Source organism: Mesocricetus auratus, unplaced genomic scaffold, assembly GCF_017639785.1.
Source record: "Mesocricetus auratus isolate SY011 unplaced genomic scaffold, BCM_Maur_2.0 Super-Scaffold_100008, whole genome shotgun sequence".
Classification (NCBI taxonomy): domain Eukaryota; kingdom Metazoa; phylum Chordata; class Mammalia; order Rodentia; family Cricetidae; genus Mesocricetus; species Mesocricetus auratus.
This window is the reverse complement of record NW_024429192.1, coordinates 85,422,092-85,449,813: the sequence shown is the minus strand read 5'-3', so window position 1 is coordinate 85,449,813 and position 27,722 is coordinate 85,422,092. Positions and strand designations below refer to the sequence as shown.

General features: G+C 45.6%; 1 protein-coding gene across 4 annotated transcripts in view; it reads right to left on the bottom strand.

The window, feature by feature from the left end:
- The window catches only part of Mtus2 (microtubule associated scaffold protein 2), a 353,013-nt gene that overhangs the window by 241,454 nt on the left and 83,837 nt on the right, over positions 1-27,722 (bottom strand). For all 4 annotated transcript variants that reach the window (XM_040751389.1, XM_021234736.2, XM_040751390.1 and 1 more), the window contains exon 2: positions 1,112-3,481. In XM_040751389.1, coding sequence (XP_040607323.1) covers positions 1,112-3,265 — 2,154 coding nt within the window. In that variant the 5' untranslated portion in view covers positions 3,266-3,481. The remainder of the gene's footprint in view (positions 1-1,111; positions 3,482-27,722) is intronic.

The following is a 27,722-nucleotide window of genomic DNA, read 5'->3' as shown; positions in this document are numbered from 1 at the left end:
CATTAGGTGTCACCCACGGAGGAGTAGACAACTACATAAACCTATATTTTCCTCATGTCACTAATGCTCCATCTGCAAGATTACATGCTATAGGGCTTACGTCAGAAGCTCTGATGCAAACCTGAATTCAAGGTGCTATCTAGTGTTTAAGTAGCACAGCTGACCCTAAAGCCATTTGTGGATGTGTACCCATCCCTGCCTTCATCAAGGACCCTTGACAATAACTGCTCAGCTGTGGGGATGATACCTTGGTTTGCAGCAGGCTGGCATGAAGAGTAACTAAAGGACAGCCTGCTAAAGATGGAGCCAGTTCTATTGTCTGTTGCTTTGATAAAATGACCAAAACCTGCTTAGGAGGAAAGGGTTTAGTCACCTCACACTTCAAGGCCACAGTCCATTATGCAGGGAAGTCAGGCCAGAAATCAAGGCAGGAACCTGGAAAGCAGGAACTGACCCTGGAGGGACACTGCTCACTGGCTTTCTCATGGTTTGCTCAGCTTGCTTTCTTAGACACCCCGGACAACCAGTGCACAGCAAGCATACAACAAAATGGGAATCACCATTATGGCCCTTACTACAAACAAAGAGCCTAGCACAGTCTTTCATGCCATTGTTTTTGCATATATTAAAATCAGGCTTTCTGTTGTACCTGCTGACACAGGATTACACTCAGATACCCAGGTTGGTCTGGGACTCAGTTCTCCTTTCTTGGCTTCACAAATGCTAGGCTCACAGGTGCACCACCATGTCCAACTCTTCATAAGGTTTTCTCCAAAGTGAAACACTCACCGCCAAAGGATTAGTCTGCTCAATCTGAACACTCTATTTACCTTAGCTTCTCCCTTACTTTAGCCTGGTTTGTAAACCACTACCCGTGTATTTACACATGGAAGCAGGCTTAAACGAACCGCCTTAGATATTGGGTCCACCTCAACCTGGCTATCACACTGCTCTAGACAGTCACTTCCAGGCACCAGTATCTTTGTACAAATCTGTCTATGCACATCTATAGTTCACTTACAGAGAGACATTTTGTTTTCAAATTCCACTGGGGAAAAAGCAGACTTAGAAACATAAATGTATAGCTCATTTTACAATGCCACCTTCTTACCTCCTGCAGAAACTTCTCACTCATCTGACTGAAATGATGCCCTGGGGGCTTGATCCCAGACACCATCAGTCCAGAGGGGAAGACCCTCGGCTTCTGCAAATCAGGCTTGAATTTCTCGTACATGTTGGCAGGTGGCTGGAGGTCACGGTTGGCTGTCTTCTCCTCTTGTGGAAGAGGCATGCCACATGCAGGAGGGGCATACGGAAGCCCCACGGGGACCAGTGAGGCATCCCCCTGACCCAGTGCCTGGGGGTTCCTACGGATGTAAGTGATGATCTTGGGCCTCACGTGTTTGGGCTTCGGCATAAGGACTGGCTTTGTCTCTGTTCTTTCTTCCACTTTCTCCGTCTCCAGTTTCTCGGTTGCTTCCTGCGAGGAGGGTGTGTCCTTGGGATGTGAAGGAGGCTTGGGGATCCCACTGGGGCAGGTGCTCCTGTCGGGCACTTTCAGGGACGTGTTCAACACCTGCCCATCATCAGTGGGGGACAAGGCCATCGAGGGTGACCCCGCGTCCACGCTGAACTGAGAACTACTACCTTGAGGAGTGGGGTGGTGAGTCAAGTTCACAGTTGTCTCTGGGTGGAGGGGGGCTGGGGTGCTGAAAACTGAATCTCCTCCAGCTGGAGTGCCTTCGGTTTGGGCTGCGCTTTCTAGAAGGTTCCCGTCTTCAGCTACAGGTGTCGCTGTCTCTCTGCCTTTCCTGGCTTCTGAGTTGCCACTGTGAGGGCCCAAGAGCTCAGGGTCCTCACCTCTGTTCCCTCCCACAGAGGGACCTGTGGTCAATGCCTTGACACTGTCTGTGTTCTGGCTACCCTGCCTCCTCTCCTCCCTACTGACCTCGGAGGAAATGCTCTCAGTCGTATCACGGAGAACACAAGCTATGCGACCATCACTAGGTACAAAGTCACTGGATGCTGTTTCCCTAACCCTCCTACCTCCAGGGCCTGGTGATGTGTTACCAGTAAGTCTAGTACCTCCCTCTCCAGGAGCAGTGTTCTGCGCCGGGGTGGCTTGCTGAAACCCCTCCACACCGGCACTGACTCCCATCACTTCTTCCAGGCCGCTGCCTTCTTCTACTCCAAGCTGGTGGTGGCTACTGTTCAGTTGGCTCGTGGCTTCTTGATGTGTCTTCTCCTGTAGCTCCTTCCTCTCCACAGGTGACATGCTTTTCTCCTCATGACATCCCAGCCCCTGTGCCTGGGCTGACTTTAGCCCCTGCTCATTCCTGGGCTGCAGATATTTGCGCTCCACTTTGAGCTCCCCTGTTCCTTGACCCTTGCACACTTCTGGGTGACTGGGGCTGGGAATTACCTTCAGTGCTGAAGCTGAATTGGGAGTCCATTCTGGGTGAGCGATACACTCGCTGTAAACGTCCAGGCCCTGCGTCCCTTCCATCTTGGTGTCTGATGGGATGGACCCCCTGGCTTCTGAGGTAGATGGTTTAGGAGGACGTACACACCTCCCCTCTGAGGTATTCTCCCCTAGAGATAAAACTGTCCCCGGAGCGTGACCAGTCAATGTCCCCTGGGGCCCCTCCCCACGCCCAGACACAAGGCCCTGTGGCTCTGAGGTGCCCAGCCGCACGGCCTGCAGATTCTCCCGAATGAGACCGCCAGCTGCAATTGCTGAGCTGCTGGCTCTTTTCAGCTCTTCGTTGTCAAGGGTCTTCGCCAGTTTGTCCTTGGGAATGTGCCGGGGAACTTCAGCTCCCCTTTTAGCCGAACCCTCCGGACTGGCCTGACCCACTGCATTCCTCCAGCTGGCTAAGCCTGGTTCCTGAACACCCTGGGGGGTCTGCAGGATAGCTCTTTTCACTGTGTGTTCTTCACTCAGTTGTCTATGAACAGCCAGAGAAGGATGAAAATCCCTCTGGCTGGTAGAGGCAGCCTGAGCCCCTTTCCCAAAGCCCTGAGGTTGAGGGGGCTCCTTCTGGGAGTGGCTGTGGTACTGTGGCCTGCTTATATTTGCATTTCCAATTCCATCATCCAGATCATGTGTCCCAGGCTCATCATGCGGGGAGCTGACCTCCAACATGATTTGATTGGCATTTGTATCTCCAGTGCTTAGCATGCTCTCGTTATTGTTTTTTGCCCGCTCTTGGTGCTCTCGCAACTGACTGAAACAGGGTTTCTTTGGAACCAGTGGGATACTCATGGTCACCTCTTCAGTGAGGGCTGCTGGCCATGCAGTCCCCCTTCAAACTGCAGGGCAACAGGCAGCCGTCTTGTTGCCTGTCCTCCTGTGACAATGTCACATCTAGATGCTACTTTGAACCTCTTCAGACAAGTTTCAGAACGAACCATTGTCTTGACACGCAGTGAAACAACTCACTGTGCTCCATTGCTGCTGAAACCAATTAGTCCATGAGACCTGCAAAGAAATGAAAACGTGGTCACTTTAGAGTGAAGACAGCAATAACCTTGAGTAAGAGACACATTCAAGAGCTGGCATTGGTGACACACGCCTTCAATCCCAGCACTCAGGAGGCAGAGGCAGGCAGGTCTCTGTGAGTTCCAGGCCAGCCTAGTCTACAGAGCAAGTTCCAGTACAGCCAGGAGTGTTATAACAGAGAAACCCTGTCTCAAACAACGACCAAAGACAAACAAACAACACCATCACCAGAAGGATGAGTATGACACAAGCCATTTGGGGAAGAAAATAAAAATCCCATGCAGATAATTTTCATCACAGTGCTTTGTTTTGACTGCTCTGTTCTATTGCTAATTTATTTGCTAACCTCTTGGCCACATGGACAAGGCACACTTTATGTGTAGGGAAAAGGTACCACCTGTAAATCCAAGCATCCCAGGGATCTTGAACTGTATCCTCACCAATAAGGGTAGAGCCCAATACACACAGCTGAGATCTGTGAGCCCAGTATGCTTGCCCTTACTGTAGTGTCTCTCTCCATCTCAGCCCCTACTTTCCTAACATCTGACCTTAGCATGCTTGCCAATTCTGAGATACACCTCTTTTTCCCGTTCATTTCTTTTCTACCTGTTCATACACATTTTTCCACCTAAATGAAGTCCTTTCATATAATCTGGTCCTTAGTCAGTTTTGTTTTCTTATACATCCCTTCCCCTCTTTACCCCAGGACATACTAACACAATGTGTCCATTCTGCATGTCCTGGGAATGTAGACTCTTGGGAACATATCCTCCACCACTTGCTGCCACGCTGATCTTGGGTTCTTCCCACACCTCCCTCATGGTCCCTGTTTTTCCTACTCTCACATCCCCCCACCCCTGCATGCCAGTAGCACCCTGAGGTGCATCCTGGCCTCAATACAGCCAGCCCCTAACTGAGGCATTGAGCCTAACACAGGAAAGTTGTGACAAAATTGCCATTTCGTTCTTGTTTCCATTTTGAGAATGTGTTCCATTTGAAGATACATTTGTCCTCCCGGCACAAATACTAACAACATCTAGGCAGATTCATGGGACAGCCATTTAAAAAGAAGCTGGACCCTGCAGGCAGGGGTGTGAGTGTCCCAAAGAGCCAAGGAATTCACAAGTGTGGCCATCCACAGAAGGGCACCACCTCTGAGTCCCTAGAGATGGAAGTACAGACACAAAGTCAAGAGCTCTCTGTCTGAATCTCATGAAGAAACAAAACCAGAACACCAGAAACCACAAGGAGCAATGGGACTTCTAGAAAGTGGCTAAGGCCCATGAAATCAGTGTCTTGCTAGAGAAATCTGTGTTGTGTTGTGTTGTGTTTGGTTGGTTTTGGTTTTGCTGTTTTGTTTTTTAGCATATTTCTTTTACTTGATATGCATGGGTGTTTTACCTGCATGCACGCCAGTGCATCATGTGCATGCAGTACCCGTAGAGGCCAGAGGGGGCATCAGATCCCTTGAAACTGGAGTTATAGATGGTTTTGAGCAGCCATACCTATGCTGGGGATTGAACCTGCGTCCTCTGCAAGAGCAGCCAGGGCTCTCAATGGCTGAGTCATCTACCTCTCCAGTCCAACATTGGAGACTTTTTAACAACATCATTAACATTTAACAAGACCACTGTAACATACATATCCATTGTTGGCCAAAATGTCCCTACAGAGGACACAGGTACAATGGGGGCATTGGGTTTTTCTGTCTGTGCCCATCTTTAACCACTAGGCAGGCTCAGATGTCTCTAGTTCACCAGCTCTGTAAACAGTTGGGCACCTTATCTAGAAGCTTCTTTGGCTGAGGGCATATCTACTTTTGAATCATGAAATGGATTGATGTCATCTGGACACTCACATACAATCTCTTTATCCATCTTAGATTCCAGTTTCCCCTGAGCTATGTTTGTTCTGACAATGTATCATTAAAGTCACCCACACACAATGAGAAACTCAGCAGATCCAACCCTGTGTCATCCTCATTGTCACCCTGAGTCACCTGACTGAATGACAGGTTAGAGTCAGAGGTTCTCATTTTGACACCTGAGCTTCAATGATCCTTCTGTGGTTAAAGACTTAAATATGTGTATAATTCTACTTCAAACACGCCTGCCTGTTAAATAATGCTTCCTATCAACAGCATCAAAATCCAGACTAGCCGGGCATTGGTGGCGCACGCCTTTAATCCCAGCACTTGGGAGGCAGAGGCAGGCGGATCTCTGTGAGTTCGAGGACAGGCTGGTCTACAGAGCTAGTTCCAGGACAGTCTCCGAAACAATACAGAGAAACCCTGTCTCGAAAAACCAAAAAAAAATCCAGACTAGACTCCCTCCTCCCCAGAAAAATGCTACATGAGAGTTACGTGTTGTTTCTCAAGTCCTGAGTCTGTGCATCTCTCCTGTGGACCAGCCCGACTACACATTTATCGCAGTCATGTTTTTCTTCCAACCGAAGATTTCCCTCCCTCTGCTCCTCCCAGTTCCTTCCCCACCTGGCCTCTATCCCTCCCCCAACCACTCCTCCTCCACTGTTTCTCTTCAGATACAGGTGGGCCTCCCATGGATATCAGCCAGTCAAGGTGTAGCAAGCTGTAGGGAGACTAGGTTCCTCCTCTTCTATTAAGGCTGGATGAGGCAGTCTGGGGGCATTGGAGTCAGAGACAGCCCCTGCTCTCACTATTAGTCATCTCACAGGACCACCACGTTCCACAACTGTAACATATATCCAGAGCACCTAGGTCAGTCCCATGTAAGCTCCCTGGTTGTCAGTTCAGCCTCTGTGAGCCCCTGTGAACCCAGGTTAACTGACTCTGTGAGTTTCCTTGTGGTGTCCTTGACCTCTTTCACAGCCATGCTCTTGAATTTACTATCTACCAACTTTCACACACACTCAAATCTGAGAACGTGGATGTCCTTCACGTAAAATGTTGTAGGGCTGTCATAGAACCTATGCACACCTTCCTTTATACATTCAAATGCCTCTAGGTCTCTTACAATCACTAATACAAAGCAATATTTAATTCTATAATGCTTAGGGACAGTGACAAGAAAAGTCGATGTGTTCAGCAGAGGTGTGGTTTTTAAATATTTCCCATCTGTGGTTGTCTGAAGCCACAGATGTGGAACCCCAGAGATGGGGGGCTGCTGTACATTTAATTTTACAGCAGTTAAATGTGCTTTGCATTAAGCTGTGTGTCTTACTCATTTTAGGAGACGATGAGCAGACTACATTAATGGTTTAGGAGCCTCTGTCCTTCTCTGGCTTCTGGGACAGCTTTCTTCGGCATAGATAAGTCAGATGAAGTGACCCAACCGGATCCCAATTTGAGCTCGAAATAGTGAACACTCACTACCCTCAGGTTAGCAAGGATTCTACTGTTTTTCAGTTGTATATTTGTCGGTTTAAATGATAAAGTCGCTCTTCTAGATGAAAAACTGGCTACCTCCTCCCCAGGACTGAATCAAGGGAAAAAATGAGAAAACTACTTTCTGGGGTTGGAGAGATGACTCAATGGTTAAGCACTTGATGCTCTTGGAGAACTCATGTTTAATCCCAGCACCAAAGTGGCGGTTGCACATTGTCTCTATCTCCAGTTCCAGGGGGATGTGATGCCCTCTTCTGACCTCCATAGGTACCATAGGCATATGGTTCATAGACACACAGGCAGACAAAATATCCAGACACATTAAATAATAAAAATGATATTTCTAAAAATTAAAGAAAAACTCCATTCTTTATGTAGTATTGCCATGTATATCTGTTATAGCCATTAGTTTCTTTTTAAAGTAAAGTTGTAGAGATTTTCATATCACTAACAGGAAAATTGCTTTTAAAAGACTAAAACTTATGCTTACAGTCTCCCTGAACCACTAAGTCTGCTGTGAAAGGCTATAAGTTTTAGTATACATATTCAAACACTGTACCTTTGCATGCACCACCTATCCAGTGAACACAGCAACATATTCCCCTGCAGAAGAACTTCAGTATGGTAACCATGCAAAGAGTCAAAAGTCAAAAGTCCCAAGCTTAAACTTTAGTAGACAACTTTCCTGAGCAAATATATGCTATCTGCAATATTCAGTTGAACTTAATCTTGTAATTTTATATGTACTTACACATGATTGCTTATAGACCCACCTGTTCCTCTGCCTTAGCAATCTCAGAATGTAACAGTTGTAGTTATTCATATTCTTGGCCCTATTTTATAGTGTTTCATACATCAAAGTAGTCTTTATTCAAAAATCTTGGGTAAAAGAAGTGTTTCAAATTTTGTACTTTTTCCAGATTTAGGTATGCATACTGAGATGCCACAGGATCCGACTCAAGTCTAAACACAAGATTCATTTATATTTAGCCTGCACATTTTATGTATTACTTAAGCACAATGTCACACAATGTCTTTAATGCATATGCATTTTTACCACAACATATTTACAAGGTCAGGAAGTGACATGTTCTGCTTGTGGTATTGTATCAACACCCAAAATATTTGAGGTTTGTGGGCCAGTAGGATGTGTAAAAGTGCTGGTTGCCCAAACACTTGAGTTTAGTTCCAAGAACTCACAGGGTGGAGAGACCAGATTCACACAAGTGATCCTCAAACCTCCCATGTCTATGAGACACACATGCAGACCACACACACACACACACACACACACACACACACACACACACACGCACGCACGCACGCACGCACGCACGCACGCACGCGCGCACACGCACCGAATAAGTAAATATAAAATAAAATACTAATCTTTCAAATCAGGGGTGCTTAATCTGTCTGTGTTTCCTCTCAACTAATACTCTAAAACATGATCCTCTGCAGATTAAACAAGCTTTACAGGTTCAATCCCACTGTAATGTGCTTTAATATTGGTAGGGTGTCCAAGCAAAGACTCCTAGCTGAGGCTGGCTCGGTAGCTGTCCGTGGTGCTGAACTCAACAGTGACAGCTCCTGGGGCTGGCTTTGTTCCTTGCTTTTGTAAGGTAGAGAGCTGTTGCTTTTTAGTCCAATAATCAAGACACTATTTGCAGCATTTTTTGATGTCACAATAATTAAAGTGTGAAATGTTTTCAGAAGTTGCATTTGCATGGGGGTTCATGTGTCACATCCTGTGTGCTTATCCATGCCCCAAGAGAAAGTTACTGAATTGATTCCTTCTTTTAATGGTTATGAATAGAGCTACCACAAACATACAGGGCCTTTTGTGTGAGACCAAAACTCAGATGGAAAGCCACAATGCCATATGTAAATGGTACATATGATCACTCTGTTCTGAACATACCTCTCACTACCCATGATGCTCAAGCTCTATTGCCCGATTGTGGCTTTCTTCCCCTCAGATGGAATGCCACAATGCCACATGTAAACAGGACACATGATCACCCTGTTCTAAAATACTCTCATTACCCATGATGCTCTGCTGTATTGCCTCTTCATGGCTTTCTTCCCTTCAGTCCTGCATAGGCTCCAGGAGAGAAAATGTCCTCCCAACTTCCACCTCTCCCTAAGCCCAAGACAGTCCCAGGCACAGGCATGCAAAAGCATGACACAGCAGAGTAGTTGACATATGGGGGGAAATGCCATTTTATTTCATTTTGACTCAACCTCTAATGAGGTGCATTAGGCTACTTGTGTTTCTTCTTCACACTGCCTATCTCTGAAGCCAAATTAGTTTTAGGTTTTATTTTGCAGACATGGAAGATATACTGTTCTCAGAATTTAGATTTTACCATGATTATACATTAGAAAATTAAGGACTTGCTCCTGTGAAGTAGAGGCAGAAGGAAAACCCTTGCCTAGGGCTCATCTCACACTGCTAGCCCTCAATGCCCTCTACTTGGACTATCAAAGCTATTACAGACATCAAAGCCAGGAATCTAGAAACTTCCTCAGCCCTTACGTTAGCTCAACACAATCCATCAACAAGAGCTATGAAGTTGACCTCCAGCGTTCATCACCAATCCATCACTTTGGGGCCACCCCTATTATCACACATAGGCTTCACCCATGAGTCTCCTACCAGGCCTGCCAGTTTGGGCTCTGGCTTCTCCAAAAGGCCACTCTTACATGAAATCTAAAAAGGTTGGCTTCAAATAAAAGGGTAGAATAGTGGTCTCTTGAGAGCAGGAAGAGCAGAGGGAGGGTATGGGAGGGACAGAGAGTGGGTACCAGAACACAGTCAGATGGAAGATACATGAAGGAAGGATGGTAGGTACCAGAAGACAGTCAGAGTGAGGATACTGGAAGGACAGAGAAGGAACCAGGACACAATCAGAGGGAGGATACGGGAAGAAAGAAAAGTAGGTACCAGAACACAGTCAGAGGGAGGAGTAAGTTACAGGGTTATGCTGCACAGCAGAGTGGTATACAGTGCTCAACAACCTATGGTACAACACAATGAGAACAAAAAGGACTTGAGGGTCCTGGGCACAAAGGAATGATAAGCAGATGTGATGTAATGCATCTGTACTTAGATCCCTACACTACACGGATTAAATCATCACTCTGTGTATACAGCTACACAGTTGTGTATCAGCTTAAAACCTCTAAATAAATTTTACAAATAATAATAACAGAATGCACCTTTCCCTGAATCCAGGGACCAATGAGGTCCCTTGACAAATAAATCACATCAGGACATTCCCCAGCTCTCAAATCTCCAAGAGCATCCTTGCCATACTCTGTGGCTAACCTCCAGTCACTGTCTGAGATACTCCTGTACCATCTTGCTGCCCAGGACACTCTATGTGTGACCCTCCACAAGGTGGGACCCTCTCATGTTTAGGTCTCAACAGAAACGTGTCCTATCTACACAAGCTTCCTTGTATGCCATCTTGTATCCCCAGTCTCAGCTTCCCTGCCATGTTGTTCATAGCCGTTACCAGGTGCTCAGTGTGTTACATACTGGCTCATGGTGTTTCTCAACAAATGACTGAAAGCCCCATGAGATAAAGAGTGAAACCCTGATTGTCACAGAGTCCTGTGTCCACAGTAGAATTCAGTACACTGTAGGCACCCAGTGTTTGTGAACACATTCATAGGGAGCGTCATTCATTTTATGTTTGCCTAGGATAAGGCCTTACTGACAGTTTAACCATCATGGGGTTAGCAAATATGAGAATTGGGGAGGAACTCTTGAGAGTGTAATGATATCAACCTTCTCACTCTGTAAATGAAGACACTACAGACCCAAATAACCATGAGCTTTACTTCACGTTCCACAGCTGGCCCTGTGCCAGCAAGATAGGGGCAGACTCCTCACAGCCCTGTCTAGAGAGCACACACACACACACACACACACACACACACACACACACACACACACAGTATAAGAATACCAGGAAACCAGAGATAAGGAATAGGTCCAGTTCTCACAGAAAGTGCAAACTCCTGGGGGAAAAAGACATAATGTACAATAGCTAAGGGTTACCATGACAAACACAAGGCTAGGTGTAATAAAATTAGCTGCTAAACGAAAACCCTAAGAACCTCATGAGGACAAGGAGACAGGAATCCCAACTGAGGGGAAGGGACACTTGCTTCTTACAATGTATGGAGGCCTTGATGGTACAACGGACATTCAATCTGGCCACCTGCCACACATACCAAAGCATCATTCAAGATCTGGGTCCAGGCTTCATTGGCCACCCCTACCCCACCCCAGATACCCATTTCCTTAAGCTCCATTTGTTTTTCCATGGTGCTGGTTGCCAATAAAGAGGAGCCACTGGGAAATGGCAAATGCTGCCTTCTAGGAAAAAGGATTTGTGGGGAAAATAAGATCTGAAATGAGGCATAGCAATTATCCAAGGATTTCCTTTATCTTTGCAAGGCCTGCCTGCTCTCCAGAGACACTGGGCACTGTCTGTTCTGGTGAAGACAGATATATTTATATTTCCATCTAGTTGAAGAGATTGGCAGTTTCCAAATATCAAGAACACTGCTCTAACTGCTGAGAATTGGTGGTACATTCTTGGCTCTTACTCTGTAAGGCGGGTGAGCAAAGCTAACACACTGAAGATTAATATTCTGCCTATGAAAGATGGGATAAGAGCCCGACAGCTCAGATAATGGTGTTTTGTGCTGAGCTTTATTAAAAGGAGACATGGATTTCAAATCTAGATAAAAATAAACAATTTTTGAGTGATGGATAAAGAAGAATGTTTACACCACAGCTCTCTGGAGGCTAAATCAGAAGAGGTTTTGATCTTGGTCTTGAGGGAGAAGGCAGTATTCTTTGAAGAATAGAATTAATTCAGATATCTGTTTGCAGGGCAATTGGTTTCCTGTATGCATGGTGACTGCTGGACCTATGAACTCCACCCAGTAGCTCCCCCTCAGCTACCCATGTGGCACCTGAAGCAATCTGAGACTTAAACCATGTCCCTTATTACTTCTATGCATGCACCAGAATGAAAACTTCCAGTGATGTCTATCCTTCCTCTACTCTTTCCACAAGTGCTCTGTGTAGTGCCCCAGCAAACCAGCTCCCTTCCTCTCATTCTTGCAGCCAGCCCAGTGGTCCCTGCCTCCTATAAAGAGTGAAATGACTGCATGGGGCAACCATAGGGGAATCTTCAAAACTATCTGAGCAGGCGGAGAGGGTGGCTGGCTTCTGTGGGGGTAATCACAGAAAGGTAGAGGGCTGGCCAGGAACAACAGAGACAGAGCGTGCTTTCTCAACTCCACCACTGCCCCAAGTGGACTCATTTCACAGCAACAGAGTGCTTGCATCATGGACCCAGGGAATGGGCCCAGGGTGGAGACCGCTTGTCACCCCCCCTTATCTACAGGGTTGCAGGCTATAATCCTCAGACCTGTGCATGATCTGAAAAGCAGAAGTCTATCTTTTCAATCTCATCAGGCACAGAGTAATGCTCACGTTTAGCTCGGATGTGTATATGGGTTCACTCACTATACATGGGGCTCCTTCAAATTCCTCTTTTTAAAAGAAGGTGGATTTCTTTTATCGTTTATCAAAAGCTTACCACCTTTCTCCTATCAAATGTGCCAGAAGCCTAAGGGGGATGAAGGTGAATTATTAACCCCAAGATGCAACCCAAAGGACAGAGACCATAATAGCCAGAAAGAAGATGAAAATGGGGTGATGGAGAGAATGAGGAGCTGCTGGGTCAAGTAGGAAGGGGGTGGTGGGACACAGGAAAGGGAAACATCTGACAGACTGCAGAGAGCGGTGGTTGCTTCCTGCGACATTTATTAGCCTATGGGGGGGATATTAAAAAATAAATAATTAAATAAGGATGCAGGAGAAATGAGATGAATCAACACAGCCCAGTAATGAGGTCATCTGCAACCCCAGTTAAGCCTCACACAGCACAGGTGGCCACTGCTGATCTAACCCGGGTTTGCTGGGCTGGGGGCGGGCTTATGTGGCGAGAGACGAGCAATCCCCACTGATAAGCCCCCACTGTTAAAAAACTGGATACAGGAGCAAGTGGGGGCTGCACAGCCAGGCCGGGGCTGCAGAGCAGGGCCCATGGGTAACAAAGACAGAGGGGATGGAGCAGGAGGTGGCACTGGTGGCAGAGAGCCAAAGTTCACTGCTGGCAGCTGTGAGTCTACCACAGGTTGAAGCCTCTGCTGAGTTGGGGCTTCTGAAAGCAGGAAGCCACTTTGGCCACCAGACTGCAGAGGAGTAGAGTAAAACTCTACAGGGGTGGCAGATCGCGGTGTACCTGACTCAAGGGTAGGTCAGGCAACGGGCTGGGGTTGAAAGCTGCACAGCAGAGAACAACTGTGGAGGGTAGAGAACTCCCCCAGCAGGTAACTTCCCCAGTTCTGTGGCTTGCAGTGCTGAGAAATCCGGAAACTGGCGGGGCTTGCCTTCATCTGCCAGGTCCTTCCACCCTGGCTTGGAGCTAGCAGAGCTGCACCCAGTAGCAGCAACCTTGGGGGTGCTGGGTCATCGCAGACTCCCCCAGATGGAAAGCCTTTCTCTGGTCACAATTCCCATCTCAGGACCCACCTTCCACCTATAGCAGAATATTCAGAGCTAGGAGCATTGACCTCTGCCAGCAGGCCTCCCCACCAGGTGCCCTGCACTGGATACCAAAGCCTTGGGGAATGAACAGGACCACCTTCTCAAGAAGGGGTCTCCCTCAAAGAGCAGAGGAGCCTGGATTCCGGGGGGAGGGGACAAGGAGCCTGGATTGCCCCCACCCCACTAAGGGAGTGCCCCTTGACTCCCATACCCCAGGATTTGCACATAGATTAGAATAAGGGGGAAGTGGTGGAAGAGGAGGGGTTGGAGGTTGCAGCCTCACTCTTCTCTTCCTCTGGTCCCCTATCCTTGGGGCCATCTGTTAAAAAAGAATTGAAAAAAGAAAAAGAAAGAAGGAAGGAAGGAAGGAGGAAAGAAAGAAAGAAAGAAAGAAAGAAAGAAAGAAAGAAAGAAAGAAAGAAAGAAAGAAAGAAAGAAAGAAACTGTAGACATCCACCATGGACCTAAACCCAAGCAAGACATGCAAATATGCAAATAGAGCTCACTCTTAGAAGGACCAAGATGATCTGAGGTCAGAGGCTGGGGGCAGGGATGACAGAAGAGAGGGAAAGGAGCCAGTTAATGCACATCTTCTGTTATTATAATAAAATATAAAAGTTTAAAACACTGCTTTATTTTGGAACAACACAAACTTCAAAGTGCAAAGATATGGATTCTTTCATGGAGGACAAAAGGCACAGACTCCTGATGAACATGAACTTTTTAGTTGAATCTGAAACCTGAAGCTTCAGATTCGGGGAACCACTGGGATGGACGCCAGGAGTGTCACAGATTAGATGTCCTTGCTGCAATGACAGGATTCTGGATTTTCAAAGTAAACCAGCAGGAGGAGAAGCCAAACAGGCCTGAGCAACCCAGCAGCCAAGCAGGCAAAGGAAAACACCGTTTGCTCCTGGCCCGTAGCACAGCAAAGGGAATTGGAGAAATTCTGAGCAACTTTTACTAAATGAAGCCAGGGTGTCAGAGAGCTGCATCTTTGACACCTATGAAGCAAACTGTAAGGTATCCTGGCTGCCCGTAGAGTGGAGGCGTGGGATGTCTCCCAAGCTGTGTATCTGAGAGCAGAATGCTTTCATAGCAACCCCTAATGTAAGGTGTGACAAGGAGGCTCTGCGCTGCTCACTCATTTCAACTTCTTTCCTAGTCTGCATTTTAATACAAGAAAAAGAAAACAGGCTTGTGGCTTTGTTGTGGTGATGGGGAAGAAGAGCTTTGTGTAGCACACCGGTCACCTGGTGGGTGACATAAATGACAATGTTATATTAAGAAATGGGCATATAAGGGCTCACAGAAAGTGATCACTTCTCTGGCAGAAGACCTGGATTCGGTGACCAGCTCACAATCTCCCTGTAACTCTAGTTCCAGGGGGATCTGACACCATCTTCTGGCCTTCTCAGGCTTCTGCATGTGCATAGTGCCCATACATAGTTAGGAACATACATACAGATAGATAGATAGATAGATAGATAGATAGATAGATAGATGATAGATAGATAGACAAACAGACAGACAGATAGATAGATAGATGATAGATACATAAATACATAGATAGATACATAGATAAATACATAGATATAGATGATAGATGATAGACAGACAGATAATTTTGTAAAGAAGCGAATCACACCCCTTCCCCCCCAGGTCTTAGAGATCATCATGGAAGAGGGGACTGAAAGACTGTACGAGTCAGAGGAAATGGATGACAGCAAGCATTTTCAGGACACAACAAGACAGTCGCACATAGGAATGATTGTGAACATATGCACAAGCTGTGCGCAAGCTCAAGCCAGATGGAAACCCCAGCATGAAGGAGGGAAGTGGACACAAAGTCCTGTCTCTTGATGGCAGTTGACAGCAGCCGAGAACGAGAGAGTTACTTTTCTTCAAGGGTGTGGGCCCCGGTAGGTCAGCCACACTCCAGTGGGTGGAGAGCACATAGGCGGCACAAATTATACTTGATGTTTTTTTTTTAATAATAGGAGAGGACACAAAGTCAGGTAGATAAGGAAGAGGAGCAAATCTGGGAGAAGCTGGGGGTAAGAATATGATATATACTCATCACTTGTTACTGTGTAGCTGTTTGGGTCACAGGACAAATAAGGCCCACAGAAATGAGGATGAGTTTGGCCACTGTTTCCTTTTGCTTGCTCCCAACAGCATCCAGTGCCCAATGAACCAAGCTTGTGCTTCTCTCTTTCCCAGAAGCTTGGAGCACCTTCCACCCGTAGCTGGAGCACCTTCCATCCGTAGCTGGAGCACCTTCAACCCATAGCTGGAGCACCTTCCACCTATAGCTGGAGCACCTTCCATCCGTAGCTGGAGCACCTTCCATCCATAGCTGGAGCACCTTCCATCCGTAGCTGGAGCACCTTCCATCCGTAGCTGGAGCACCTTCCATCCGTAGCTGGAGCACCTTCCACCCGTAGCTGGAGCACCTTCCATCCATAGCTGGAGCACCTTCCACCCGTAGCTGGAGCACCTTCCATCCATAGCTGGAGCACCTTCCACCCGTAGCTGGAGCACCTTCCATCCATAGCTGGAGCACCTTCCACCCGTAGCTGGAGCACCTTCCACCCGTAGCTGGAGCACCTTCCATCCATAGCTGGAGCACCTTCCATCCGTAGCTGGAGCACCTTCCATCCATAGCTGGAGCATCTTCTACCCATGCCTGGCCCATTCTCAATCCCATTCTAGAAGCTCCCCCTGCCCATGTCCTCCTGCCCTCTTTTATGTCATACTATCCTCTCTTCTCTAGAACTTGTACATCAATGATGCAGGATGAGCATTTGTCCTCTGTTCTTCTAGAGACTGTATATATATGAGGATATAGATGCAAGGGAGTGGGGAATGTGTGCTTCAGGCAGAACCTCATCTTTAAAAGAATTGGTTATAGTCAGCAAAGAAAAAAAGTGTTACTATGGGCCATCTGCCAGGACACCGAAATAGCTGCCTTTTGAAAAGGCATTCAAATGATATTGTTCTTTCTCAGCATCATCACCATGGTGCACGTTCCTGGAAAGCAGACTCTGGGCTTGGCCATCTCCCAGGACCCACAATGCTCCCATGAATATGATGCACCAGGATAACAGCACTACTTCATGTTGTTAGGAAAGAGCTGAGTGGCAAGGTCCTCGCACCCTGGCTAAGGAGGAATGGCAGCTAGACAGCACCGAGGAGGAGTCGCCTGCCAAAGTCAGCCCTGCTTCCGTCCGGGGCTGTCACCACACCTGTGACTCACTCAGCACTGTGCTTGCTGCCTTTGTTTTTATAGTGGTTTCTGTATATGTACATCCCCTCCAGTCTCCATTCTACATTATCCACAGATCTGGCTGCTCTCTGGGGCACAGTCCTTAGCTTTATAGGCACTGATGGTGATTGTAAAGCTATAAAATAATGTCTCTGCTGTGGAAGATATGGCATTCTCACAAACATTAAAGATGGATTTAAAATGGATTTCAACAATCCCATCTTAAGTATTTACTGAAATGAATACAAATCAGGATCTTGGAGAGATATCTATGCACCTACATTCATAGCAGTATTTACAATAGTTAAAACACTAAGCAAACCCAAATCCCTAACTATGGGTGAACAGATAAGTAAAATGCAGCGTTTACATATAATGGGATATTTTAAAAGGACAAAAATTCCAATACAAACTATCAGGAAATGAAGATTAAAATAATCCAGTCACACACACACAAAAATACTGCATAATGCTCCTCTCCTAAAGTGCTAATAGTAATGAAACACACAGAGAGAGATACAGATCACACATACACACACTCACACACACACACACATGCACACACTCCACCACCATCATCACCAGCAGCAGATGCAGTAGATGCAGCCAGAAACTGCAGGAGGGACAACAGTGATTTGTTGCTTAATGGCTATGGTTTGGGAAGATGAAAACAATTCTGGAGATGGGTGGGGGTAACAACTACACCACCATGAACTGTTCATTTAAAAATGATGGAGACACAGGATGGAGACAGCTCAGCACAAGACCTGAGTCCAGTCCCAGCATCCACATCAGGCACCTGTAACTCCAGAGCCAGGGGACTCCACAGATATCTGCATGCATGTGGCATATATACACACAGACACATGCACTAAACTTTTCTTTAAATCATGAAGACAGCAAGCACACTTATGACATGGGTAGTTTTGGCACAGTACTTTTTATAAATAGGAGTAGCCGAGGCTAGAATTCTTCAAAGGCCTGGAGAAGGTGTGGCAGACAGCCAAAGACAAAGAAGTGACCAGGCAGAATACCAGCTACTGGAGGTGGCTGTGAGCTGCTGAATGGACAGTCATTAAAGCGATATTCATTAGCACCTTCTTAGAAGCATGAGTGTACAATCTGTTGCCAGTGTGTGTTGCTGCTTGCTCTCCCCACTTCCGGTCTGTGGGCAGCCATGAGAAGCATCACCTTCCTTCAGCCCACATTTCCCCACCACCGGCTGGTAAATGCTGATGCCACCAGACAGGTCCTGGCTTTCCATCCTTCTCCCCACTCCCCTTATGCAAGATCCAAACTTCTGCTCCCTTTTGGCTCTGAAAACAAGCAGTAACATGAAGGCGCCACCAGGGGAAAGCCTTTGTTGGAATATTAATTTGATGCCTTTCTTTGCTTTTACTGCTTGTTTCCCCAAGCTGGTTCAGGGTCCCCTGTCACACCAGCACTTAGTGACTTCAGAGTTGCCAGGAAGATCCTTTCCTCCCTAGATTTTGTTTCCAGGTACTTAAACCTGAAAAGGAAAAGAGAGCTTCAAGACACAGCCAGAGAACTACAGAGAGAGTTAGGAGATTCGGCATAAGTACATTTCTTAACTCTGTGAGATGTTGAGCTGGGATCCTGAGGCAGGCAGGCTCCAAGCTGGCTGGACCTCTGTGCCAGCAGGGCCCAGAAGTAAAAGTGACAGCTTCAGCCAGGCCCAGATTGTGATCCCAGAATGGACCAGTACCCAAGTGCAGAAGATAGGCAGTGTGACTGGCAACCGAAAGAGACCTTGTGACATCTCAGGAAGGTCTGTGGGGATGAGACCCAGGATCGAAAGGATGTTCTTGGTACCTAGGAGGAGGGAAGATGCTGTAAGACATGTGAAGATGCAAACTCTTGGGCTAGAGAGATGCTCAGAGGTTAAGAACACTTGCCGCTCTTCTGGAGGACCTCAGTTCAGTTGCCAGCACCCGTGTTGGTGGCTCACAACCACCAACACCTTCCCCTGATTTCTATGGGTACATACACTCACACACTCCCCATACACACAGCTAACAAATGATAATAAAAATACCTTAAATATTTTTAGAAAGAGAGATCAACTCCCCTGCCAACCCAGAGCAAGGTCCAGGGGTAAGAAAAACAAACAAATACTTTCACAAAGTCTACCCACTAAAGCTTGCCCTGGCTCTCCTATTTCAAATTGCTTTTCTTCCTGACGTCGGCCAGTGCTAATGTGATCTTGCCACATGACTCTGCACTGAGAGGAAAAAGCAAACTCATGACCTACTGGAAACTCCTTTACTCTCTAACCATGGTTCAGCTCGTCCATACTACACTCCTTCCCAACCATTCTCTCTCACAAGAAAGTGTCTATGGATTCCCCAGCACCGGCCAGTCTGACTTCTCTTCTACCTGAATTCCTCTGGCCTTGCACCTGCAGTGGTGGAGGGATTATAGATGGCTCCGTGATGCCCCCAACACCATTGCTAATGCCTCACAGGCAAAAGGCGGGTCAGCTCCCTTCTGCTCACATCATGGTGATGCAATGGCAGGTGACAAAGAGGGCAGACGTGACCAGAATAAACCTGTCTTCAGTTTTCCTTGTCAGGTGTCTGGTCCCAGAAACGTAAAGACTGGGGAATACACTGAGGGTTTTTTTCTTGGTTCAAGAAGCTGGTGGGGTTTTGTTTGTATGAGCAGGTTGCCTGCATGTATGTGCACCATGCATATCCATGAGGTTTGGTTTGTAGGAGTGGACTGACTGCATGTATGTGCACCATGTATATCCATGAAGTTTGGTTTGTATGAGTGGACTGACTGCATGTATGTGCACCATGTATATCCATGAGGTTTGGTTTGTATGAGTAGACTGACTGCATGTATGTGTACCATGTATATCCATGAAGTTTGGTTTGTATGAGTGGACTGACTGCATGTATGTGCACCATGCATATCCATGAGGTTTGGTTTGTATGAGTAGACTGACTGCATGTATGTGCACCATGTATATCCATGAGGTTTGGTTTGTATGAGTGGACTGACTGCATGTATGTGCACCATGTATATCCATGAGGTTTGGTTTGTATGAGTAGACCGACTGCATGTATGTGCACCATGCATATCCATGAGGTTTGGTTTGTATGAGTAGACTGACTGCATGTATGTGCACCATGTATATCCAGTACTGGTGGAGACCACAGAGGGTGGCAGATGACCTGGAACTGGAGTAACAGGTGGTCGTGTGCAGCCATGCAGGTGCCACAAATAGAACCTTGGTCCTTTGGAAGGCGGCCAGTACACTTAACCACCTAGCCATCCCTCCATCCTCTTGATTACAATTTGATTCCAGGAGCACATATGGATTCCTTTAAAAACACTCTCTACAAAGACACCACTTAGCCTCATTTTCACAGAGCCTTTCATAGGTTAGGTAGATTTCATTCTCACAGTTCCATGTTAGGAAGCCTGAGTTTCCTGAGTCTCCCCAGATCCTCACCATAACAACCAACTCCATGTAGAATCTGACTCCCCACCCAGCACACTCCCAGTATTTTCCAACATGCCCAGCAGGGCATGTTGAATTGCCAAGCGTCCATCAAAGTCTCTCTCTGTACACCTTAGCCTGTGAAAGAGATGGTAAGAAACCATTAGCATCTGCTCATGAGAGACTGGCCCAAAGCCCACTGAATCGGAGAAGCACAGAAAGGTGCTACAAACTGTTGTCTGCAACAAGGAGAGCTGAGTGAGCAGCAGCTGGTGCTGTGAAGAAGCGTGCTCTCATATTAAGCTAATATTTTAGACATGAGCTCACCTCGCTTTAAAATACGTTACATCCAGCGGGGAACGGAACTTCGCTTCCCCCTTGAATTATTCAGAACCGTGTCTAATTTTTAGCACACACAAATATGCTCTGCTTTAATAAAAACTGCTGCCTCTGAGGAATGCCTGGGGGCTTCGCCTTCGCAGAGGAGCTTCCCTGAACATTTGGTAATTCATGGATGTTTAACATTTTGGGGTCAAAACATGATTTGAAATAGCTGCTCATATTTCTCGAGCGTCACCTGGGAGTTAATCCTCCTTACACTCTTTCTCCTTGGCTTCACTGAGCCGTTTCTTTGCGTCTTCTTTAAATTCCTTGAATTCTTTGGTGAGGCTTATAGTTGCTTTTTAACTTCTGTGTCCTGGAGTTCATCTAGGTAATTCTCACTTAGCAAGCATTTCTACAGAACCGGTAGGTTTTGGAGAGAAAATACTGGCTTGATCTTTCATGTTGTTGGTATTCTTGTGATGAGATCTGTGTATATGGATTTCCTTTGCTAGTTCAGGCTAGGCCCTGGAGGGGGATGTGGTGGTTTGGGTATCAGCTGTCCATATTTAGTAAATAGTTTGGTCATACTTGACTAAAACATTTATATATTTATACATTTACATATTTATACATTTATAGTCTAATCTTTTCCCTAGTGGATAGCTTGACTTACAAACCTGTATTTCTGCTGCTCTTCTCCCTCTGATAAGAGTTGCTCATTTCTTTGGTAGTAGAGTAGGGTAGACATTGAGTGATAAACTGTTTCCTAAAACATTGATGATGATACTTGGAAATTAAGAAATGAAAATGAAGCCCAGATAGTATATTTGTCAGGGTTTGCTAGAGAAACAGAACCAATACAATGTGAAGGAAGGATGGGAGCAGGGAGGAAGCGGACGAAGTGGAGATAGGGGGAGGGACAAAGGGAGTGGGATTGTTTTACTGAATTGGTTCACATGATATATTATTGGCTGGCAATTCCCAAAGTCTACAGAGCAAACCAGCAAACTTGACCAAGGAAGGGTGATGTTACAATTCTCCAAAGGCTACCTGCCTGGTGGCCAGAATCCTTCTTCCTGGGCAGGAAGGTCCCTGTCTTCCAACCTTCAGTTAACTGTATGAAACTCACCCACCTTAGGGAGAAACTCTGCTTTACTCAAAGTCCACCAAAGTAAACAACTAGAATCATCACTGACCAAATAACTAGATGCAGCGGCCAAGCCAAGTTGACACAGAAAATTACCCACCATAGAGTTGAAGTTACATGACCAAGGGCTCTGAATCAAAACCAGGGGAAGCCTAAGATACACTTTTCTAAAAATGTGAGAATATAATTTCCTCCATTGCCAAAAGTATTTTAAATAGAAGGGAATTTGGGATATGAAGCATTAGTATGCAGCACATGACAGGCAGTCCTGATCACTGGCATCTGAGACTGTATTGCTCAGTCCCCACTGTGGTGCTCACTTTCTGCACTATGACAAATACACCCAATGAGGTCAGCTTGAGGAAGGAAAGATTTGTTTGGGTCACAGGTTGCAGAGTTATTTCGGCCCAGAATCCTTGCTTCTCTCTATTCTGAGCCAGTAGAGAGGAAAGGCATCATGGCAGGGGGAAGCGTGTGGCATAAGCCGCTCACCTTGTGGCAGGTGGAAAGCAGAGAGAAGAAATAAAGGATGGGGCAGGGCAGACTATAGTCTCCATTAACATCCTCCCTTGTTACCTCCTTCTTCCAACAAGTCCCCAGGCCCTGCTTTTCACCACCTCCCAACTGCATTGTCCCATCAGAGGCCCAGCAAGGGTTTAACCCATTGACTAGAACACAGCTCTGAGGATGCAATCATTTCCCAGAAGACCATGAGCAGTACCCAAGTTCTCCATGCATGAGCCTATAAAGGCAAGTCATGACACTTGTTTATTATTAAGGATCACAGCATGCTTGTTTTGCTTTATATAGCATGCTGTATTTGGTCATCAGCTCAAACCTGAGACTAGTGGATTTGCTGCAGGTGTACTGTGTGGTCTACAAATAACCATGACACTCAGCAGGTGACCTGTGTCCTCTGCAGGTGTCCTATGTGGTCTGCATGTATTTTATTTTCAAAGAAATATGACTGCAAGTAGCATGTATATAGACAGATGCAAAATGCTTTAGGAGTGGGATTATCCTTTTTCCTTTCTAAAAATCAAAACATGGGGGTGGAGAGATGGCTCAGCAGTTAAGAGCACTGACTGCTCTCCTAGAGGACCGGGCTTAGTTCCCAGTACCCATGTGGCAGCTCACAACCATCTGTAACTCTTCTTCCAGAGGGTCTGATGTCCTCTTCTGGCCTCTGAGAGCATGGAACATGTGGTGCACATACATGCCTACACATAAAACAATAATTTTAAGATCTCTGAAAAAAATCAAAACCATAGCATTATGACCTAGTAGTTGGGAACATTCACGTATACTCCTAAACACTAAAATGCAATCCCCTTGGGCTGCTGGTGTCAACATAAACTATAAGAGGCAGACACGCATCATCTTTTTGGAATCTTTGCTGACTAATGGGACATTCTCAGTCACTCCAAAATAAACCAAAGTTGTACTCTTACTAATCTAAGTTTGTTCCATTATTTCAGCCTATGCTGTCACTCCCAAAGTCCACAACCCTTCTTCCAAAACCTTGAATACCAAAAAAAAAATCTAAAAATAGAGTTTTTATGATTTCTCTGAGAGCAAAACATAACTTAAATGATATGAAGCTATTTGAAGTCTGTTTTAAAATCCAATGTAGAGTGAATTCTATAGTTCACTCTATAAATATGAATATGCTTCATGCAAGGTGATAACATAACCCCACTTGAATGGAATGTTACATATGGCACAAGAGCAATCTAAAAACCTGAGCATCATGCATTGAACATGGGATGCCCCACAGGCTACCCTGTTTGAACTCTCGGTTCCCAGCTGCAGTGATACTCAGCAGCCAAGGATATGGGGCTTTTAGAAGGTAGAGGCAAGCTGGAGGACATGGATCACCAGGGATGGACCTTGAGCTTATATATCCTAACCCCACGTGCTGACTACTTTCTGCTTCCTGAATGCCCATAACTAACTGCCTCTCATTCCTGCCACCAAGTCTGTGCCACCATGATAAAGTGTGTGCTGTCAACCAACACACACACCACACACACACACACACACACACACACATGCACGCACGCACACACACACACACCTTAGCGGCTTCTTTTTGTCAGGCATTTTGTCAAAACAAGGAGAAAGACACATGGTACAAAAAACTGGTACTGAGAAGTCAGACTGGGGACAGAGAGGTTAAAGGACCACAGTCTTGCTAGGTGTCGGTGGTGCAGGCCTTTAATCCCAGCACTCAGGAGGCGGAGGCACGTGGATCTCTGTGAGTTCAAGGCCTACAGAGGGAGTTCCAGGACAGCCTCCAAAACAATACAGAGAAACCCTGTCTCAAAAAAAAAACAAAAAAAAGGATCACAGTCTTCTGGGGAAAGATCCTGATCTGATTCTATCATCTGACTTCTGATGACTCCAGCATGAACACAGAGCACACATATACACTCAGGCACATACACATCCAATAGACATTTAAAAAAGAAGTGGATCATTGCCGTAGTAAACTTGGCCGTGTGTCCTTAAGTGGATGGAATGTGGAAGAATTCAAAATACTGAGCTAACAAAGTCACCATGTAGGATGCAGGAGAAGTAACATGCCCAGATCTTGCTCTGAAAATGAAAGGCTGTGGATTCCTTCCAGGCTTCTGTGGTTTGATGAACCAAGACCCCCAGAAGCAGTGGCCCAAGTCATCCAGCATCTAAAATAGCTGAGATGATGTAGCCTTAAGAACTATAAAAAACAAGGAGTTGACCAGATTTCTGTGTTTTGTCATGATCCCCATGATATGGACAGTGGCCCCATCCAGCAGGAAGCAGTTTGGAATGAACAACACCCAAATTCCCAAATATTGTTTAAATGTTTGTTTTCATTTATACAGGGTTGCTTATAAATGGTAATGATCACAGTCAATCTCTTTCTAAAGGGAAAAAGGGAATATTATATAGAAATGACTACTTTGTCTTAGAATGGATTTTCATTTATTGATACAAATTTAAGGTCAATTTTGTGATATGTATACTTATCCTCTTGTTTAAGTATTGTGTTTATACTGATCTTTTAAAATGTAATACATAATTAAGTACAGATTATAGATAGTTACCTATAATAGTCAGAACTTATAGTTAGGTAAGTTAGGTTTTCTAGATATACAGAGATGTGTTTAAGATAGATAGATAGTCTTCAAACCTTTGAAAGACTTTCAGAAAATGGCATTTAAAAATGGTTTAGTGTTTTTCTTGACAATGAGAAATGTCTGCTCCTGGCATACCAATTATGTCTGAGAGGAAGATGGGCATCAAAGAAACTCGTTGTGGAGATTGCTTTCAACATGACAAGATTAGCCATTTGAACAAGAAATTGCTCTTTCCTGGACTGCTTGACTGTTGCTGTATAAACTGGACATGCAGGACCCACAGGAAAGTGACTGCTGAACTTGGACAGTACTACAGGGTTCCTGCTTCATGGAAGAGTCTGCCAGACATTCTGCAGGACACAGAAAAATGACTGACAAACTGCCAATGCAGGCGGACAGTTTAAAATTTCCTACTTTGCTGAGAAGTCTTCCAGACACACTGTGACCTATGGGCTGATGGATGTCCCAACATTACAGAGGAACTTCAGGTAACTGTCCAGGTAGTGAGATGTCTCTGTCAATTCTAGTGTTTATATATTATCCGTCTGTGGTATTTGATGGAGTTCAAGACAGTTATAATTACAGTTTTCCTTAATTATGATAAAAGATAAGCTACATATAAGACTTTAGACTCATAAAGATAGGATATATGATGCTTTCTTAAAATCTTACTAAATGTTAATGGACAAAATATTATAACTATAGTTCTTGCTTGATAACTGTTTTTTATATGTAATTTGACTATGTTAAAGTTAAGCCCTTTCTTTTTATTTAGACAGAAAAAAGGAGATGATGGGGGAAGTCCTGTGTATGTGTTTATCTTATTGGTTGTTGAATTAAGCACTGTTGGCCAATAGGGAAGCAAGATAGGTGGGACTAGGAGTTAAGAGGGATTCTGGGATAGACAGATCCAGAGTCACCATGTAGGATGCAGGAGAAGTAGCATGCCCGGACCTTCCTCCAGTAAGAGACATGAAAATATTTAAATTAGCAATTATGGGTTAAGTACTTAAGTCAGAGCTAGCCAATAAGAAACCAAGCAAACGGTCAACAGCTTCATAATTTTAAAAAATGCTGGGCTAGAAAAGCCCTTCAATATTGTAAGTGCAGCTCAACAAGTCTTTTTGATGGAAGTGTGGAACCAGGAGGCCAAGAGGAATGCAGACAATGGAGGCAGAGCTCATGCCATTTCAAAAGGAACAAAGATTGTAGTGGGAACTGGGCTAGAGGCTGTTAGGGTTACAAACTGGAAAAGTCTAACTTAATTCTGCTGGTGCTCTAAGAACCTGAGTGAGGGTGGACTTAAAAGTAATGGACTCATATGTTTGGCGGGGAGTGTCCTGCCTCTCTCCTGCTCTGGCAACCACCATTCATTCTCTTCTGCATCCTTTCCATGACTTGTCTGCTTCACTGACTACAGCACCCCCTCAAGGCTGACCCATGCAACAGCACATGTCCATTCAGTCTCTCTTCTTTCTTGCCCCCCCCTTTTTTGAGATAGTATTTCTCTGTGTAGTCCTGGCTGTCCTGGAACTCTCTCTGTAGGCCAGGCTGGCCTCGAACTCACAGAGATCCACCTGTATCTGCCTCCCAAGTGCTGGGATTAAAGGTGTGTGTCAACCTTGTCTGGTCCAATTTCTCCTTTTAAAGGTTTAAAGTATCTGCCTTGTATATAGAACACATTAAATGTACCTGTTCATTTGCAAGGGGATACTTGGGTCATTTTGAGCCCTTATCTACCATGAGTAATGTAGTTATGCCCATGGTTGTACAGACAAGCCTTTGAGTCCTTGCACTTAAATGGTGTGGATATGCACCTGGAAATTGAACTGCTGGATGATAAGGTGGTTTTAATGCTGTTTCAACACACACCATTTTCTACAATAGTCATGCCAAGCTGCACCCTCGCCAATGATGTAAACTCAAATTTTTCCTCATTCTCACAACAGGTGGTATTTCTGTCTTGGTGGCTTTCCTTATTTTCTATTTTTAATTGTTTTTGCTTTCCTTGGGAGGGTTGGGAGACACAGGGACCCATATCACCCACATTCGCTATGTAGTCAAGGATACCCTTGAACTCTTAATCCTCCAAATTTCACTTCCTATGCCCTTGAGATTATGGGACTGCAGCACCACTCCTAGGTGTGTGTGTGTGTGTTTCATACATATGAAAAAACAACTTCATTTAGCTGTTTTTATAAGAAACATCTTCATGGTTCTGAAATGGTATTTGCTTTGGTTTCCATCTCTCTAATGATTAGAAGATAATGACATTTCCTCTTGACCTCCTCTGACTTTAGCATCTGTTTCCCTAGCCCAGATCCAAGGAACCGACTTTTCTTCTACTGCCCTTATCTGTGGGCTCTCTGCTCCTCCCATATACACAGGTCCTAAGTATTTGACTAAGATACCAGTTAGTTGCTAAGAGCAGTATCTATACCATCAGTCACAGGTAAAGATGGACTCATTGCCTATGTATCCACACATTAACAAGACATAACCTTCGGGAAATGCAAGCAAGCCCTCTGCACTGGAAAGCAGCCCCTGGCATCCCATCCCTCCCAGCAGAATGCAGCTAGATTTGTCCACACAGAAGCCTTGGGGTGACACATTAGTTGGCCAGACTAAGCCCTGGATTCTTGATCTTGGCGTCTGTCGGATCCAGAAGGCAAGCCAGACAGAGCCTCACAGTGCCAGTTCCTTGAGGCATCAGGGCCACTGATGACAGCTAGAGAAATGCAAGTGACATGGTGGTCACTGGGCAGGAGGCCCATTGGCAAGCTCCACTCAGGTCACGCTGTCCTTGTTCAGATGAGAATGCCAGACTAGGAGGCACATCACCCAGCGTGTGATGGAAGTAAAGGACGACCTTGCGTCTCTCTCCCT